This window comes from Vidua macroura, chromosome 15 (genome assembly GCF_024509145.1).
Source record: "Vidua macroura isolate BioBank_ID:100142 chromosome 15, ASM2450914v1, whole genome shotgun sequence".
Taxonomy (NCBI): Eukaryota; Metazoa; Chordata; class Aves; order Passeriformes; family Viduidae; genus Vidua; species Vidua macroura.
This window is the reverse complement of record NC_071585.1, coordinates 5163005-5180248: the sequence shown is the minus strand read 5'-3', so window position 1 is coordinate 5180248 and position 17244 is coordinate 5163005. Positions and strand designations below refer to the sequence as shown.

Sequence of the window (17244 nt, the reverse complement as noted above, 5' to 3'; positions counted from 1 at the left end):
TCAATATTTTCTTAGTTTAATGTTGTATTAAAAATATTAATGTCAGAAATAAAAAGGAAAAAATGGTCTCTCTAGAACCTCTGAGGTGTCAGTTCAGGATTTTTCTGTGTGATCTATTTAGGGCTTCGGGGAAAAATGAAACTATTGAAAGCCTTCTCTTTAAGCTGTCAGCTCTCTCTTGTGCAGTAACTGCTCACTGAGGATGAATGCACACTGATGCTGAATATTGATACATCCTTCTTTCACTAAAAGCCCTTACTTAGACAGTTTTTTAACAGATCTTAAGGAATGGTAGTGGGGACTTGTTCAGAGCACAAGTTACAAGATATCATGAGCCATTCTTATTGAAGAAAGTTTTTACAACATTTATGTTATCCAGCTCTTTTCTCTTGTTCCTTCTTTCTTTCCATGCTTGTTCTGGCCTGCTTATGAAATGCTCAATAGGATAATGATGCTTCTGGAGATTATTCCTGTGTGTGGCCTAAGCCTATTTCATTTTACATATAGCTTTTCTATACATATAAAAAGAAGGAAAGTTTGCTGTCCAACAGAAATCATCATATAATATAATCTAATCTATTTCATTTGCCCAAAGAAATTGCAAACATAATTTGGGTTACTGAAATGTAAGAGCTGAATACAAACTTGAGTATTCTTAAAGGCATTTGGATCTGATGTTTTAGTCCATGTTCATCTCTTCATGTTGAAAGTGAAAATAATTGGAATAATCCTGAGGTTGCTATTACCTGATTTATAGCTGTCAAGAAATGGTGCCAAACTGAGTAGATTTCTACAATTTCCAGCACATTCTGCTGTTGTGTTTTCAGTGATGTAGTCTTGATTGACATATTACTGTCCATCTCAGGCTGCCAGTTGTCTTCAAAACACATCCATGCTGGGATAGATGGAGACAAAGCAATGCTGGTGTCTCATTAATCAGCAGTTCAGAGCCAGGCTGCTGAAAGCCAAAGGAAAAGCAGGACATGATATACTGAGGTTGCTGTGTTTGTCATCATCCCCTCTTCATTCACTAATGGGATTAGAGCAGAAAGGATTCATGGCCCAGCTGTTTCCTGAGGATTTTCAACTCTGAGAGCTGACCCTGAGCACTGCACACTTAAATATTTCACTCAAAAAAAGTACCTCTCTTAAACAGTTAAGCAGTTTTCATGGAAAAGTAGCAAGTTGGCTTTCATGAAGGATTTGCTGTGACATGGATCAAAACATTATCCTTAATGAAAATGTAGGCAGGGGAGACATGGCTGTCTGCTTATCCACATAAAGCTTCTCTCCCTCTTACTCTACTACACTTAAAAGATATTTTTACTCCTGCCTTACTGTGATCAGGCAGTTGTGTGGCCCATGAGTGGTGTCTGACATCTGGGATGGATTTACTTGTGGTGGTCCTCTGGTTTTTGGGAGCTGGGCAATGAGTCCCAGATGTTTGAGTGTCAAACAAGGCTTGCAAAGCAGCCCCCAGGTCCTGCCCCCCTCACTTGCACTTCTTCTGTTCCAGTGCCTCTTCAAAGGTGTCCTGCATTCTGCAACTAGGGAGCCATCATTTTGACAAACAACCATCTAAGTTTATTGTTTTTTTCTAATTCCACTGCATCTTTAGTTTCTATTTGTAGTTTTTAACAGTCCAGTGCAAAGCAGGTTGATCAAACTCAGCATCAATAGACTGTATCCTGCTTTTAAAATGCTGTAAAACAAGATACCATCAAAATAGCTACGAGAAAAGGTTTAGATATTTCTTTTTAAATGTTCTGGCTTGATTAGGGTAGATTGAACTACATGAGCTAATAGTTAATTGTTCATATATTTGAAAAGTATAAACATTTCTAACATTTCAGTATATTTTTACATGAGCCCATATAAAGATTAATTTCTTCTCTGTTTAATTTTAAAATTTCATATGACTATTTTTTTAGGTAGATGTTGTAAGACTCAAGTTATTCAAGAGTTTGAAAAATAAGTAAGATTCATAATTCATCTAGACCATATATGTTTTAATTTTCCTTCAAATAGTTTTTCATAGCATTGAAGAACTGAGCTAAAGAGCCACAATGCATCGAAGTGCAGTCCCTGTTCTGAAGAGAATTAGAAGGGATAATATCTTTGGTGTCTAAGAAGTAAATATAAGGATGCAATTGTGATTAAAACCATTCTTTTTAATTAAAAACTAAATCAGTTTGAGGTGGGAAATATTACTAGGTTGCTAGGTTGTGATTTTAGGTTAGAAGCAATACTAAGAGGACAATTATCCAAAAGCACAAATTAACAACAACAAAAAATCTCTTTAGGAATAGCATTTTTTTTGCCTGGATCATGGTGATTTATTGATTTTGAAAGCGGTGCTGCTTCAAATACAGCGATTTTCCAATTGTTAGGAATCATAAGGCATTGCTGAGTTTCTTGTGGAAGGAGCTCCTCGAGGATAGCACTGAAGCTATTTTTGTAAATTCAGCATGTACAAACACCAACCCCTAAATGTCCCAGAAGATGCTGATTCTCCTAAAAACAGAGACACTTTAGTACAGATGAGAGAACTGACTTTTTGTTTAAACCACTGGGAATTCCAGAGAGTAGAACTCAGTTCCTGATGTAGCATGCTGCCATCCACCTTTCAGCACAGTTTAAATATAAAATGTTCTGACTGCTTTCCATTTCATAAAGCAAGGCAAAATGTGTCTATGCTGGGTTACAGATCACTTATCTCTCAAAGTAAGAGGAATTAGCATTATAGCATTCAGTCCTACAATGGAAGATAGTGTGCTCAGAATGACGTAGTTCTATTAAAAAAAAGGGATGTTTGTCTTCCCCTTCTGTATTTTATTTTTAAATTGCAGAATCCCTTGCATTTGGACCATAAAGGCATTACTGTAAGCAAGAAGCCACGAATCATTATTTGTTGTTGGAAAGTGAATGAATTTGTTAAAATGTTTGCAGATTTGGCTTAATCTTTACCTTTTCTTTAAGAGTAGTTTTATCACAGTACAGGAAAAGCAGTAGCAATGTGCCTTTTCTTGTTTCAGAAGCAACTGAAAAGATGCTTTAGATTTAAGATAGAAAATCACAGCACAGGAGTTTGTTGGGATTCTGAAATGAAGGGTAACGTTGCTCCCATGTGGCATTGGTAATAGCTGAATCAGGGTAGGGGGGAGCAGAGTGAGTCTGATTTTTAGATACAATTCATCTTTTTATTGGCTTTGGAATAGGGGTAAAACTGCTTTTTTGTTACTGTCTCCCTTGGACCATTATTAATTGATTCTTTATCATGAAACCAATCCTTATATATCTTCAGTGTGTCCTGTGAATGTTTGAAACTTTTTCCCCAAAATAAGTCAGAAATATTGATTTAGAATGGAGAAAGCCTGCCATATTTAGAGAACAGGGCATCAAAGTCAAGGTCACCCTGTTTGTGAAGGCTGAATGGACACTGGCTGATTTTTCATTGGAATCTTTTGTTGTATATTCCAGAACAATTTTGATTGCTTGTATGCTGAGTAAAAAAGTGAATTAAAATCACTCAGACCCACCCTTTATTACAAACAGTGCTTCATATACTTAATCAGGAGGGTTAATTAGCAATGAAATATCACTCACCAGACTTTTTGGATTCACTGAAAATGTCTCCTAAAATTGTTAATATTTCCATTCCACATGAAAGTTTTTATGTTTGTTTAATACAATTAAGACAATGCTTATTACAATCTAATTATATCCCCATTCTTTTTAATCTTTCAATCTTCCATACACAAAGAATATGCTAAGTAAAATCTGTCATCTTTGACCAGTATTTGTGTTTCTAGCTACCATGAAATTCCTAAGATCCTCATTAACTCATTTAAAAGCTGTTACTGCATTAAAATTTATAAGTATGAGGTGCTTTATAAAGGGAAATATTTATTCAGCAGAACTGGGGGGATTTAACATGTGTGCCTTCCATTGAAGACTGCATCTATTCACTCAACTTCTATGGTTACAATTTCCCCTACTTATTAAGGATTTTTGTCAGAAATTCTGATATTAAACACTGCAGTTTTAAAAATTCCTAGCAAGTTGTATATAATGTTTCTGATTTCTGAAGTGAGCATTCCTATTTATACTAAATGGGAGATATAATAAAGTTATTTGCAGAATATGTCCCCAGATCTTAATTATTTATTTGCTGTATTTTAATGCTTGAGATAAAAATGTAATGAAATGTGAGGAGGGATGTCACTCAAAAGTGAATAAATGACAGTGAAATGAAAAGGAAAATGTCAGTTCTCATCAGTATTGCTTCTGAATTTTTGTCCTATGACTAAAGATTATAGGCTTATTAAAGATAAACTTCCACAGGGCCACTGCTACTGATCCCTTACTTGAATGAGGCAACTTCAGCCCAGCCTAGGAAATAATTACCACTGGTAAGTGGTTTTCTTCTGAGTGAGAAGCAGGTGAGCATGCTGGAGAACTCACATACCAGTCTTGTGTTGACAGATCTCTACCTTGAGGAGCAAAGCTGTGTCACTGAACTGCAGGAGAGCTTTTCCAGTGAGTGACACCATTAAAAAGGATTTTTGCAGAAACTTCCTGAGTGCTTACAGCAGTTATTAGAGTAAATTGGATATGCACTGTGCCTGATTAAGCATATTGCCACATACGTGTTTACCCTGAAAGCCAGAGCTGTCCCAGGTTCTCTTTGCTGGATTGTGATCTGGGAGATCTCACAGAGCCAAACTGCAGCAAACCTGGGGGAGCATTCTGGTGTTCCCTCGTCAGATCCTCGTCAGTGGATCCTGCTGGAAATCCTCTGCAGCCGAGTGCAGGCAGGATTGTCTTGGTGCTGAGCAGTGGGAAGGGGCTGCACACTGCTCAGGTTCACAGCTCTGAGCACATGGGCATTAGCTAAAGGAAAGCCTCATTAATATGGTTCTAACACGCTGCTGGAAACGTGCTGGCAGCTGAGCTATAAACAAGGGACAGTGACACCATACCCCACTGAAATTTTGGGAAACAGGCAGAGTGGGGTAACCTCAATTATGATTTTATTTGAATGCTGAGGATCAATAATGCTGGTCTTCAGAGAAGTCTCATATTCTGGTACCTTTCCCCTGGAACTTTTCTAAGCAATAGCCTGGATAGAAAAGAAGAATTTCTTTGACATCTGTTTGTTATGTTTAGAGATACTATGAGCTACTCACATGTTTTCAGCATTGCAAAGAGAGAGTTAATTACACAAAACTGTAGTAAATTGTCTTTTAGATGTTCCTTGCACAAACCATAGATTTTATTTATTTTTTTTTATTATTATTATTATTATTATTATTATTAGTTATTGGAAATTCCTTTTAACTGTTCTTTGCTTCTGCTTTTCTTTGTTTTGTTGGATTTTTTAAAACTAAAGCAAATATCCTGAGAATACAAAGCTCTGCACTTTTTTGCTTGACTTGAATCAGTGAATGGAGTTTATTAATTCAATATACTGATTGTCCTGGTCACACAATCCTATTGCAGCTGAGGCAGAGTGGTCCCCATATTTCTTGGCTTTATCTCCCACTCCCTTACCTTGTGTTTCCCTTCCTAAGTGCTCCTGGAAAACAGTCCCAGTGGAAGAAGTGACCACCTGCCTGCCCCAGGATGGCTTAAAAACTGTCAAATATAGATGCAAGGCAATCAAATTAAAAGTCTCATTGGTGCTTCTGATGGCTTCTACAGAGAAATGGAAAATAAATGCTCTGCCCAGCAGCAGAAAGACTTAAGTATTCGTTCCAGAGAATTAAGGACACTTCTAGTGAGGCGAGGGGAGGAGCAGAGCCATCAGTTGCCTGGTAGTAAATATTTTTAATGTAAAGCAAGCAGAGCTTAAAGAGCTCATTTGTCTTCCAAATTTCTTCCTAGTGCAGATTAAATACTCTTGGCTTTCTTGGGGGTGAGATGGAGAAGATGAGCTCCCTAGTAGATCAAAATCACTTTCACAGATTTATTTCGTGTTTAAATATCAAAGCAACTGGATATATCTGAAGGGTTAGGATGTTTCTTCCTTTGCCACATAAACAGATAAAAAAAGGAACAAAAAGATAACTCATTTATGCATGCAAGACTTAAACCAGTTCATTTGTGAGCACCACATTTTTATTTCTCTAGCTTTTATTAGTTATTTGTGCAGTTAGTAGATATAAAAATTGGAAAATGGTATGATATTCGTGAGGCTTATGTATATTGACAAGGGATAAGGGATGCTTTGCACTTTAGAATTAAAAGGATGTTTATAAAGTATATTTTACGTACTGAAATATTCATCCTCTATCCTATATCTGCCAAACAACTCAGCATACACAAACAATCACATAACTCAGAATACACTGCTTATCTATTTTAATTTGTTTTGCATACATTGCCCATGTGGTGGAATACTGCTCCTAGGTCATGAGCATTATTTCATACTTTATATTTGTTTATATTCCATCTCCATAAATTCTAGCCTTAACAAACATGTGAGATATATTTATTTTATTATTCAAATACCCATTATTTTTGGCCACTTGTAATCATATTTTAATGTCATGAAGATTTAGGATTGCTGCAAGCCAGAAGGCATAAAATATTTAGTGCATTGCTACTATTTTTCATTCCAAACTATTCCACAAAACTTCATAAAAACTTCTGGTTTTTGCTCTGGCACTTTCTTTGGGTTTCTCTTTTGGACAATTGGAATGTTGGAACTCTGAAATCCAAACCCATGCAGTGTGCAGCCATTTAATGGAATCGATGTGATTAATACTTTAAGAAGATCAGCTGCAGAATATAATGCACATGTCTAAATAGTGGTTTTCATCCCGGAGGGATTCCAAAGTTCTGTACCAAATTTAAGGGACAGAACGTACTAATCTGCCACACAGAAATAGAGGAAACTGCCTGCTTCTGTTAAGGCTCATATTTATTCTTCTGTCAGAGATAACCTGCATACTTACATGGGATCAGCATTTGCATACCTGAAAGTTAATTGCTAAATTATAAATTCTATGCAGGCATTAATATCTAATGAATAGCAAGCAATTATATTTTAATAGTGCCTAGAAAACTGGGATTCCCTGCCCTGAGAATTATGAAATATAAAGCTCTAAAACCGAAGGGATGATAGATAATTCAGTTTAGAAGGGATGTCAGCAGGACAACTGGTCCAGCCTCTCCTGCAGATAGGGTGCTTTTGAGGTCAGACCAGACTCAGGCCCATACATTTTAGGGCAGACTCCCTACAACCCCTACAGGCTGTTACCTCTCAGTGCTGTGCATCTTCTGCAGAGTATTGAGCTGCTGAAGCAGTTTATAACATCTGCTTGTTCTCCCTGCAGCTCCCTACTTGTGTATCCGTGCACAAATCCCATTCCCTCACATTATTGCACTCAAACTGAGTTTGGAATACTGATGAAAACTACTATTAAGTAGCACTGACAGAAGGGGAGCAGTTGTGTTTGGTCACTCCAAATGCTAACTTGGCTTACTGGCCATTTTGATTGACTTAAACGCTTCAATTTGGTGAAGTTTTTTGAATGTTAAAGGAGTTACAGTTAAAGAAATGCAATTAGCATTTGGAGAAAAAGTGTGTAATGTGATTTTTCCTTTTTATTTTTTATGGAGGTTCTCATCTAAGGAGGAAAGGAATTCATTCCTCCTCTATGCAGTATGTGGAGGATTTGTGAAGTGAAAAAAGTATTTTGAAGCTAATGACTGAACTGAGAATGTCTTCCTACAAAAATCCTAAATTACATTAAGTCTAGATTACATTGTAATTAGGTTAGGTATGCTTTCAAACATGAAGTCAGTGTTTTGCTTGTTGCCCTTCAACTGACTGAATTTACACATCCTGTCTGATAGGTCACTTTATCATTTAGCTGCCACAAAATTATTTAAATAGACATTATTTTAGAGATAAATACAGCTTGAGAAGGCTTCTTTCTCAGAAAAGATATTACATATTACAAAGGATGATGCCAGTGCTTGTATGTGATATCAGAAACATTAATACAGTAAAAGATTATGGTTTTGGTAGTAGTTTCATGAATGCAATTTCACCTGGAATTATATTCTAAATGGATTTTGTTACAGTAAGATTAATTTGAAAGACCCAGCTATCTTAAATACAAATTTTTACTGCAGCTTTTATATATCTTTTTATTGGGTATATGAATAGGAGTTGGATATAAGTCTTGTTTGAAAAGAATACACTGTGTAACTCAAATGTGCTGGTAGGGTCAAATTTTAGCTTCTGCTCAAAATTTCAGCAAATAAGCTGCTTGGCCTCTGGAAGGGCTGTGTGGCTCAGCTGCAGCTTTTGGGCTGCAGCAGTTTCTTATATTTCACATAATGTCTTTGCTCATGCTGGTGCTCAGGTGAAACTCATCCCCTGACCCTGGTAAAGCCATGGGGCACAGTGTTGGGCTCTGTGCAGGAGGAGAGGTGTCTTTGTGCTCACATTAACCATTTTGGGGTGCAGAGAGAGCCCTGCCTGGCTGTCACGGAGCACTGGGACAGCATTGCAGAGGCTCCTCAGCCTGGTGACTGACCTTCCCATAAGGCAGCCTCCCTTCCTTCTGGAAACTGCCTGTGTATAAGGAGCCCAGATTCTGGGCTCAGCTGAAGCTCTGTGTGTCTACTCAACATTCTGAGCAGACATGGGCATTTGATTGGTTTCTGTTTGGTTTCCTCAAGTCTCAGGACAGTGTAGCACAATCTGTCCCCTTTTTCCCTGCCCAGCTGTTGGCAGCTTGGAGGGGGTCACACCAGAAGCTGGTGGCAGAGAGCTCTGTTGGTTGGCACAAGAGGGAGACCTCGAGGGTGTTTTCCCCCCAGGTCACTGGAGGGGACTCTGCTTGAGTCACTGAAGGTGAAGTTGGATAACATGGAATGTTCTGGGAGCAATCCCTTGTTAACAAGGTGTGAAGCTCTTGCAACCCTGGGGTTTTCTTCAATCTCAAATTTTTGTGTCCTCTTTTGCAACATGAGTTTCCCTTTCTTTTTGTTTGTGTGTGTGTGTCTCTGTATCTTTTTTTTTTTCTTTTTCTTCAGAAAGATGCAAGTGACTTTACTTCTTCATATCAGCAGTTCCCTTTTATGTGATCTTTACTTCTCTTCTAAACGGTCACATGTTTTTTCTTCTATTTCTCTGCTTTGTTTGGAGACTTGGATGTTCCCTGAGTTCCTGCCCATATGTGTAAAAGACTGGAATTGCAGGATAGATAATGCTGTTATGAAATATATATCCCAGGCAATTTAAGAAATCTTACTTAAAATTCCTAATTGTTTGTCTGTACAGAAGATATTGGAGTGGAGGATTTCAAGGATCTTTAAACATACTATTTGGCCTTTCTTATGTTTTCCAGCCAGTGCAATAAATACAATTGTAGCTGGGCCAGTCTGTAGTTCTAACTCAGGCATATATTCATCTGCACAGCACATCTGCAAGTAGATATTTATTCTTTATTTCTTTGTTTGATGTGTCACTTAAATAAATACTTAGGGTGTTGAGTAGTTTTTAAAAAAATGTTTTCTCTAAAAAAAAAGCAGCAGTAGCCAGGCAGCCAGTCAGAGCATGCTGGTGCCAAACACTTGAGTGCCAGGGAGAAGCTCCTGCTGTCTCTGGGCCCTCTCTGGAAGCAGCAGCTCTGCTGTGGTACGTGGCAGTGGCACTGGGCTTTGTGCTGCACTGAGAGCCTGGCTTCATTCTCAGCAATTTGTCAATCAGTGTCACTGCCCTGCTTCAGAGCCCTGGGCTGGTGCCTCTGCATGGCTCCAGCCTGTTCTGGAACTGTCAAAACTCACTCACAGGGGCCTCACCTCTCACTCAGCCAACACTCTTGTTCATTGACATGTGTTTTGTTCCGTGTTTGGGGTTTGAGTTTATTTCAGTTGAAGTATTACTCTGTAGAAAATGACTTGTGCCTGTGCCTACCATAACACTGTGTCATTTTTATTTGTATGCCCTTTCTTTGGCTTTAACTAAGCCCTGAAGGCTTTGGAATTGAAGGATTAAAAAATAACAATAGCAAATAAAAAGCATAATTTTATTTTCAATGTTGCTAGGTACCTCATTCCATGTACCTCATTTATTATTTGCTAGATAGCTGTAGGCATACCAGCAGCTCACTGAAAGAATGAACAGAAAATATGGAAACAGTGATTATCCTCTAAAATCCAAATTAAATAGGCTATTGTCATTACTGCTTTTATGTCATTTCTCTAAATTCTTTAGGTACCATCATATCCCAGACTACTTTTATTTGCTCCAGTTCTGTAGTTAACAGCTGTAATGAGAAGATGACAATTGGAATGTAATTTAAATGTTCCCCTTGAAACTCATGTGCATCCTGTGAGTGAGGAAACACTGTGCTGTAGAACATACTCTTCACTGCAGGGCTTCTTCACCCACAGGACCAGCTGATCCAGCCTCAGCTGAAGTCACTGGAAAGGCTCCAGTGACAGCCAGCAGGCTTTGGATCAGGATGTGTGAAATGAGGTCATGTGGAAAGACAAACACGAGATATCATATTCCAGCTGTAGCTGTGCACATGTGCACTACATGGGGAGAGCTGCTGGGAACCCACTCTGCTGGGAGATGCTGTTTGGAGAGTAAATGGCTGATGGCATAGGATCAGAAGGACTCAAAAGACACAAGCTCTTCATTTACTTCTATTTTTCCATGTACAAACTGAGAGGCTAAAAGCATAATGCATTTCTCTAAGTGGCTCTGAGCTGCCACTTAGATTTTTTTTTTCCCTTCATCTCTCCTATTCTCTTTTTTTTCCTTTTAATTATACTAAGAGGCTACCTCTTCCATCAGAGTTTGGAAACTTTAAAAAGTGAAAGGTTTCTAACTTCTCTTTCCCTGGCTGCCCTTTCCCTTTCTTTTTGCAGAAAGATTTGCCCCACCATAAGTGGGAGTTCTGATGATTCTGACTAAAACCACAAATTGGTTGGGCAGACTTTATGGTTTAGTTTACTTTAAACATTTATTTTGGAGTTTAAAGTAGTTTATGCAATGGAAAATTTATATATGTGTGGGAAGCTGGACATGTGTACTTGCATACTTGAAGTTTGGGAATATCAGAGTAAAAAGGAAATCTGTGCAGAATTTATCCAAAATTGGATTAGAATTCTTGGTGTACTGCCTATGTACTGCAAATTAATTTTTTGAGTTCAAAAATGAGCTATCACCTTACAATATAATCTCAGAATAATTTCAGTGTAGATGAAAACTGGGAAGAGCTTAGCTACAGGCTTAACAAGTACAATGGAATTCAGCACAATCCATTTTTGAACCAAGCACAGTCCATATTTTGGTTTTTGCTTTCATAGTGATTCTCACTTTGATATCTCTCATATTCTCGCCACAGATTCCTGATGCAACACTGAAAAATGTTCTGAAATATTTCTTGTTGTTTTAATTGTGAATTTATATGTACCTGTAGTAAAGTTCTCAGCTTCCAATTCCACAGGCAAGCTGGAGATAGAGAGGAGGGAGGCTGCATTAATGTTTCACCTTTAGCAGCAGCTAGAAAACTGTGAGACACTCGAACTGCTGTTGCCTGTGCTCTGCCTATTCTGTGAATAAATAGGTTGTCAATCTAGCACTTTAAACAAGCACTTTCTTCTTTTTTAACCTTGCTTCTTGACATTTTCCATTAAGCATAGTGTAATGGAAAAGATGAGGAGAATTTCTCTACACACCAGGAATAGCAACCTGTCTGCTTAGCACCAAGGGCCCTTTGCTGTGTGGTGACTGAGAGCTTCATCCCACGCTGGATTGCTTCTTGAGATGAGATGCTGCTAGCCCTTCCCTGTGTGGCTGTGGCTGCCTGGCTCTGGGAGAATTCCCCAGCCAGCCAGGAGGCAGCAGACTGCTGAGTGTGGCTGCAGAATGCAGGCAGGCTCTGCCAAAGCACCCAGAGCTGGGTGTGCTTCCTGCAGGGAGCCTGTCCAGCAAAGGCCATCTGTCCAGCTGTGCCACTGAGCCTTGGCTCTGAAGGCTCCTCAGGCAGGCACTTTATCACCTTGTCCACTCTCCAAAGCCCTTGATGGCCACCAAGCCCGTGAGATATGTGGAAGTCCTGTGTGTGCAGAAGATGTTCATCAGTAATAATCACTGCTCACATGCACTGGTAGGAAGATTTAAATAGAGATAGGCAGGGCAATTCCTAAATATAAGCCTTTTTTAGAAGAAATCTGTCATTGCTGCATCATAATGGAGCTCTCTTTTCTGGTTAGTCTAACAGACTAGAATGCTATATAGATACTTTCTTGAAGAAAGGCAAAACCAGAAATCCATATATGCACATAGGCATGTACAGAGACATAACCATGCAAAATACCTAATTAGTTGTCCATTACTTAAAGCTGTTTCAAAGCTAATTCATCACTAACTTAATAGATCTTTTAAGGAAGACATTATTGTCCAAGCACTTGGATCTTATTGTAGTGTACTGCTGTTCCTTCCCTTCCTTCTGATATTTATGCTGCTCAAACACCAGGTCTGTCTTTGGAAGGCTGCAGTTAAATAAGCTCTGTGGAGGTAGCATCGTGTTTCCTAGCAACACCATGTCTGTGGCAGTGATGCTGCCTTCCCTCTCTTCTCTAAACGCAAAGTCATGTCCATTAATCCCCAGCTGCACTTAAAACTTTTCAGGGATTTTGCTAGCTCCCTACTGTTCATGTTTTCATTTTGCTCAGATGCTGCAAGGCAAACTGCTTCAGTGATTTAATTCTTGTCAGTGCCTCAGTAGAAAACCAACCACATGGGTATATTCACAATTACTATTTGGTTTTCATTTAAAACAAATAATTTGTCCTGCATCATGATGCCTCCCCTCAAACATTATCATTTTGGTCATTCAAACAACCTGACAAAGGGAAGAGATAAGCTAAATGTCTTGAAAATCTATTACCTGTGCTGCAAAAGTAACTGATTTTTTTTAAGCTAAGATATGTAGTGGCAAAATAATCCTAAATTTAAGTGAAAGAGGTTTTTGTGGGGTTTTTTGGTTTTTTGTTTTTTGTTTTTTTTAATACACAGCAACATTGAAATGAAACTTGTAGGACTTGTTTTTATCTGCCAACAGCTTTCTGTGTAACATGAACTGAATAGTCTTTGACCTCTTGTGATACCAGCTGTGCGAGTTCCAGGGGTATCACTTCGTTGTATGGAAGCTCCTGCAGCATTGTGAGAATGAGTCTGGGGTCAGAGAAACCACTCTCTGACTTCACCTGCCTAAGCCAAGGCAGCTGGGAGGAGCAGGAGGAGACAGACTCAGAGCTGTGGCTTTCTGAACAGGTTTGTAAAAGCACACATCTATTGTCAGGCAACACAGCCTTCTCCTCCTGCTCAGATGCACAAAGAGGTGCTGTGAGAGGTGGCTGCAGGCTTCAAATCTTTTGTCATCCCACAGACAAATACCTGTGCTTGTGTGGATTGGGTGTTGATGGATCTGGTTGTATTTACCAAGGCTGCAGTTTGGTTTTCTTACCTTTTTCCATAATGAATATTCAGTAAGATACAGGAATGTCTCTTGAGACTCATTTACTTACAGGAGAAAGGAGTTCAGGTATTCTATCACCTATGGACATTTGTTAGAACATGTAAGCAGCTTAGCTAATTAATATTTTTGTTCCTAATTTGGCTCTTGCTATACAGTAAGTCATGTCATATTTATAGTCAATTCAAAACACTCATCTTTGAGGGGATATCTCTTCTAATATGTTTTTCAGAAAGTGTAAGATGTGACACAAAAATATAAGTAAAGTTAGTGTTAAATAAGTAGGTATTCTAAAACTACCATCAATGAAGGAAAAAATGAATTAATTTATTTAAATAAATAAAAGTATCTATTTAAACTTTGTGTTTAGACACGTTCTGGAGAATGATGCAGCACTCAGTACAAAAAGTCCTCTAAGCATTGACAAGTTGGTTGAAGATGTTCTCCCTCACGTGTACACACATACAGCAGGAAAAATAAGAGACAGATCTTCTGCCAGCAGACTGTAATTTCTATCAGCTCAAGGTCTGGACCTTTAGAGGGTTCTTAAAACATGTGTGACAGCAGGTAGGGCTCCTGAGCTAGATCCCCGTTTCTCCAGGGTGTCCCCTTCCTTTGCCGAGTGTTCCCGGCGGTGGCAGGACCGAGCCTTTTTGTCTGCACGGTAGCACGGCCTGAGCGCAGCGGGCGGGAGTGCCCGGGGCTCACCTTGTCCGTTTGTCCTCCCAGATGGCTGCCCGGACCTGTGCAATGGCAACGGGAGGTGCACGCTGGGCCAGAACAGCTGGCAGTGCGTCTGCCAGAGCGGCTGGAGGGGGCCGGGATGCAGCGTCGCCATGGAAACCGCCTGTGCCGACAACAAGGACAACGAGGGAGGTGAGCAAAGCCTTTCCGTCAGCCCGAGCGGCTCGGGGAGCCGCTGTCCTGCTGCCGGCAGCGTCACACTTCTCCCCAGCACAGGACAGCGAGCCGTGGCCGTGCGGGACACGCAGGGACCCCCGGCTCGGTGCCAGCCAAGCGCGGGTGGGAGCAGGGCCCGGCCGGGCGGAGCTGCACAGGAGCTCCCTGTGCCCCTCGGAGCGGCTGACAGAGCCACCGTGCTGGCCTTGTCCTCTCCTGTGCACAGCCCCTGCCAGGCTGTCCCCTGCTGCCCCCAGCCCCTGCCAGGCTGTCCCCTGCTGTCCCCAGCCCCTGCCAGGCTGTCCCTTGCTGTGCACAGCCCCTGCCAGGCTGTCCCTTGCTGTCCCACAGCCCCTGCCAGGCTGTCCCTTGCTGTCCCCAGCCCCTGCCAGGCTGTCCCTTGCTGTCCCACTGCACAGCCCACGTGCCAGGCTCTGCAGGGCTGGGTGAGCTGTGCTCAGTGAGCATGTGGGGTAAGGGGCTGACACCCCTGCTCCGTTTCCCCTGCCCTTTGTCAGGCATATCACTATTAAGTATAGGATGCGTTCTGCATTTACCTTCAAAGATGTTTTATCAGGTTTCATTGAGCCTTCCATGGTGGCCTGAAAGCAGTTTTGAGATGTTGTACTTTCTAAACAAGATTGGTTAATTTGCTCCTTCATTTAAAGAAACTTTCTTATTCCTTTCAATATAATGTCTTTAGTAAGTCACATAGATCCTTCTTCATGTGCTTCTGCTCTGTGCTATAAACCAAGCATCAGACACAGCTTTTTTCCTTGAGACTCCTTCCCTTTTCTTTGGCCGATAATTAAGCTAAAGAAAACATCCGCTGTTTGCTGATTAATAAATATTTTATAAATGTATTTCCTAAAACTGCAAAGCAACATTGAGCTGTATCAAGGGTAAAATTGTCATTAGGCTGAGTGCTTTAATTTAAGTAAGTCCCAAACTGAGGAACAGGTGTATTTGGTTTTGATTACATGATATTAACCACACCTGAATATCATCAACTTGTTTTCATTTGTAAATCCTCTGTTAGTTCCTTGGTTTCACATGCTCAGTGCTTACAAAAGTATTTTAGAAGTTCAAAAGCTATTTCAGTTTCAGAGAAGTAGAACTTGCTTTATAGCTGTTACTGAATTATAGAAAGCAGAATCTAACTGCCAGAGTACATTAATTGGCTTTTAAGTATACAACAAAACCCAGTAAACTTGTGTTAATATTCAGTGTAAGAAACTAAAAAGTGAAATGCTTAGGTTTGCAGTTTTTACATGCTTTGAAGATGATAAAGGGAAATTTGAAAACGGATGTATTATTAGAATTTCCTCAAAGAAAGGAAAAAGATTGGAAATGTTATTAGAAAACTTGGAATAAGAGGTCTATTTATCTATCCAGGACATTATTTTGCACTTGTAAAACAGACAGGCAAGCAGAGGAGAAAATGACCAGTGACACTATTTAGCTGCTCATCCTAATGAAAAATCATAGAATTGTAAAACTTATTCGAGCAGCATAAACAGGAGCTCATCAGAGATTAAGAATACAGATACATAATATTATTAATTAATAATTACTGCAGTATTGTATATTCCATTATCATGTGAGTTGCATGGATTTTGGTTTACCATAGTAAAGCACCTGGAAGAAAATTAGTTGGTCTAGCTGAAGGCTGGAAAAACTCCCCAGATGCTCTCAGTGTTTGCATTTTAAGTAATTTTTTTCCAGAGACTAGAGAGGTTACTGGTCACTGGTTCTTGTGAGTGTAAATAGTTTGAAAATTTAAGCTTGATCCAAGATCCAAACAACCTGAGAAGTCCCTTTGTCCCCCATGTTTTCACATGGGGTTTTGTTGATAAAGGTGGAAATCAATCTCTTGTCTTCTGACCCTTTGCTCAGCACTTTAGTTCAATGATCATTCCTGCTCTTAATAGTCTCATTAATTCCCATAGAATGTTTATATAAGGGAGCTCATCACCTGTTCAGCTGCTGTTTCTCCACAAGCTTTCCAGGCATTCCTGAAAAACCAGAGGTACTTTGAGCCACACTGTGTTTCCTGCACACAGCTCCCCTCAGGCTGTGCCACTGCAGTGCTCTCAGTCTCTCCTGTGCCTTGGTGGTTTGTGCTGCTGCAGTTTGCTCAGCTGTATTTTGGGGTTCAGATTGCTCTGGGATGTCCTGGGGTTCTGTCCCATGTGAGCTGTGAGGACAGAGGCATTGTCCTGACCACCAGTTTGTCAAATTCACAAGAACTACAACAAAACTCAAAAACAAATATAATGTTAATCACTTAATGATTAATATCTCAGAATGCAGTCCTGCCTTTGCCTAAGATGTGCTGCTCTGTACATGTCTGGTTCACTGCACACCTGGCCAGGAATCTGTCCTCTGAGCTCTGTGTTCAGAGGGGAGTTTGCAGGAATGGAAAGGCTGGTAGGGCTGTGTGTGTTCTGTGCTTCAAGCTGCACCTTTATGTAATTGTGACTCTCCATATAAAGAAACAGATAAAATTAAGTTTTCTCATTAGACAAAGCTGAAAAGTGTACTATGGGAATCAATAGTAAAGATCCAGCTAGTTGCCAGAATGCAAGGTTTTACATAAAATGCAAGTTTATTGGAAGTTAAAGAAATTGCCTCTTCTCCCAGTCATTCTTTTCATTTGAAACTCAGCTGAGTTTATTTGCAGCAAAGTGTTGAACTCATTTGCTGCTCCATTACCAACATTGCTCTGTTAACATAAGCAAGTAGTTCTGGGGTAGTACAGAGCACACAAGCTGTTCTTTTGGAAGGCAGTAGGGTAGCTAAAAATACGTTGGGTTTTTTTTTTTTTTTT

General features: G+C 39.9%; 1 protein-coding gene across 1 annotated transcript in view; it reads left to right on the top strand.

The window, feature by feature from the left end:
• TENM2 (teneurin transmembrane protein 2) overlaps positions 1–17244 on the top strand; it is a 555006-nt gene that overhangs the window by 486245 nt on the left and 51517 nt on the right. Inside the window, exon 14 of the mRNA XM_053991099.1 lies at positions 14244–14390. Within this exon, the coding sequence (XP_053847074.1) occupies positions 14244–14390 (147 nt within the window). The remainder of the gene's footprint in view (positions 1–14243; positions 14391–17244) is intronic.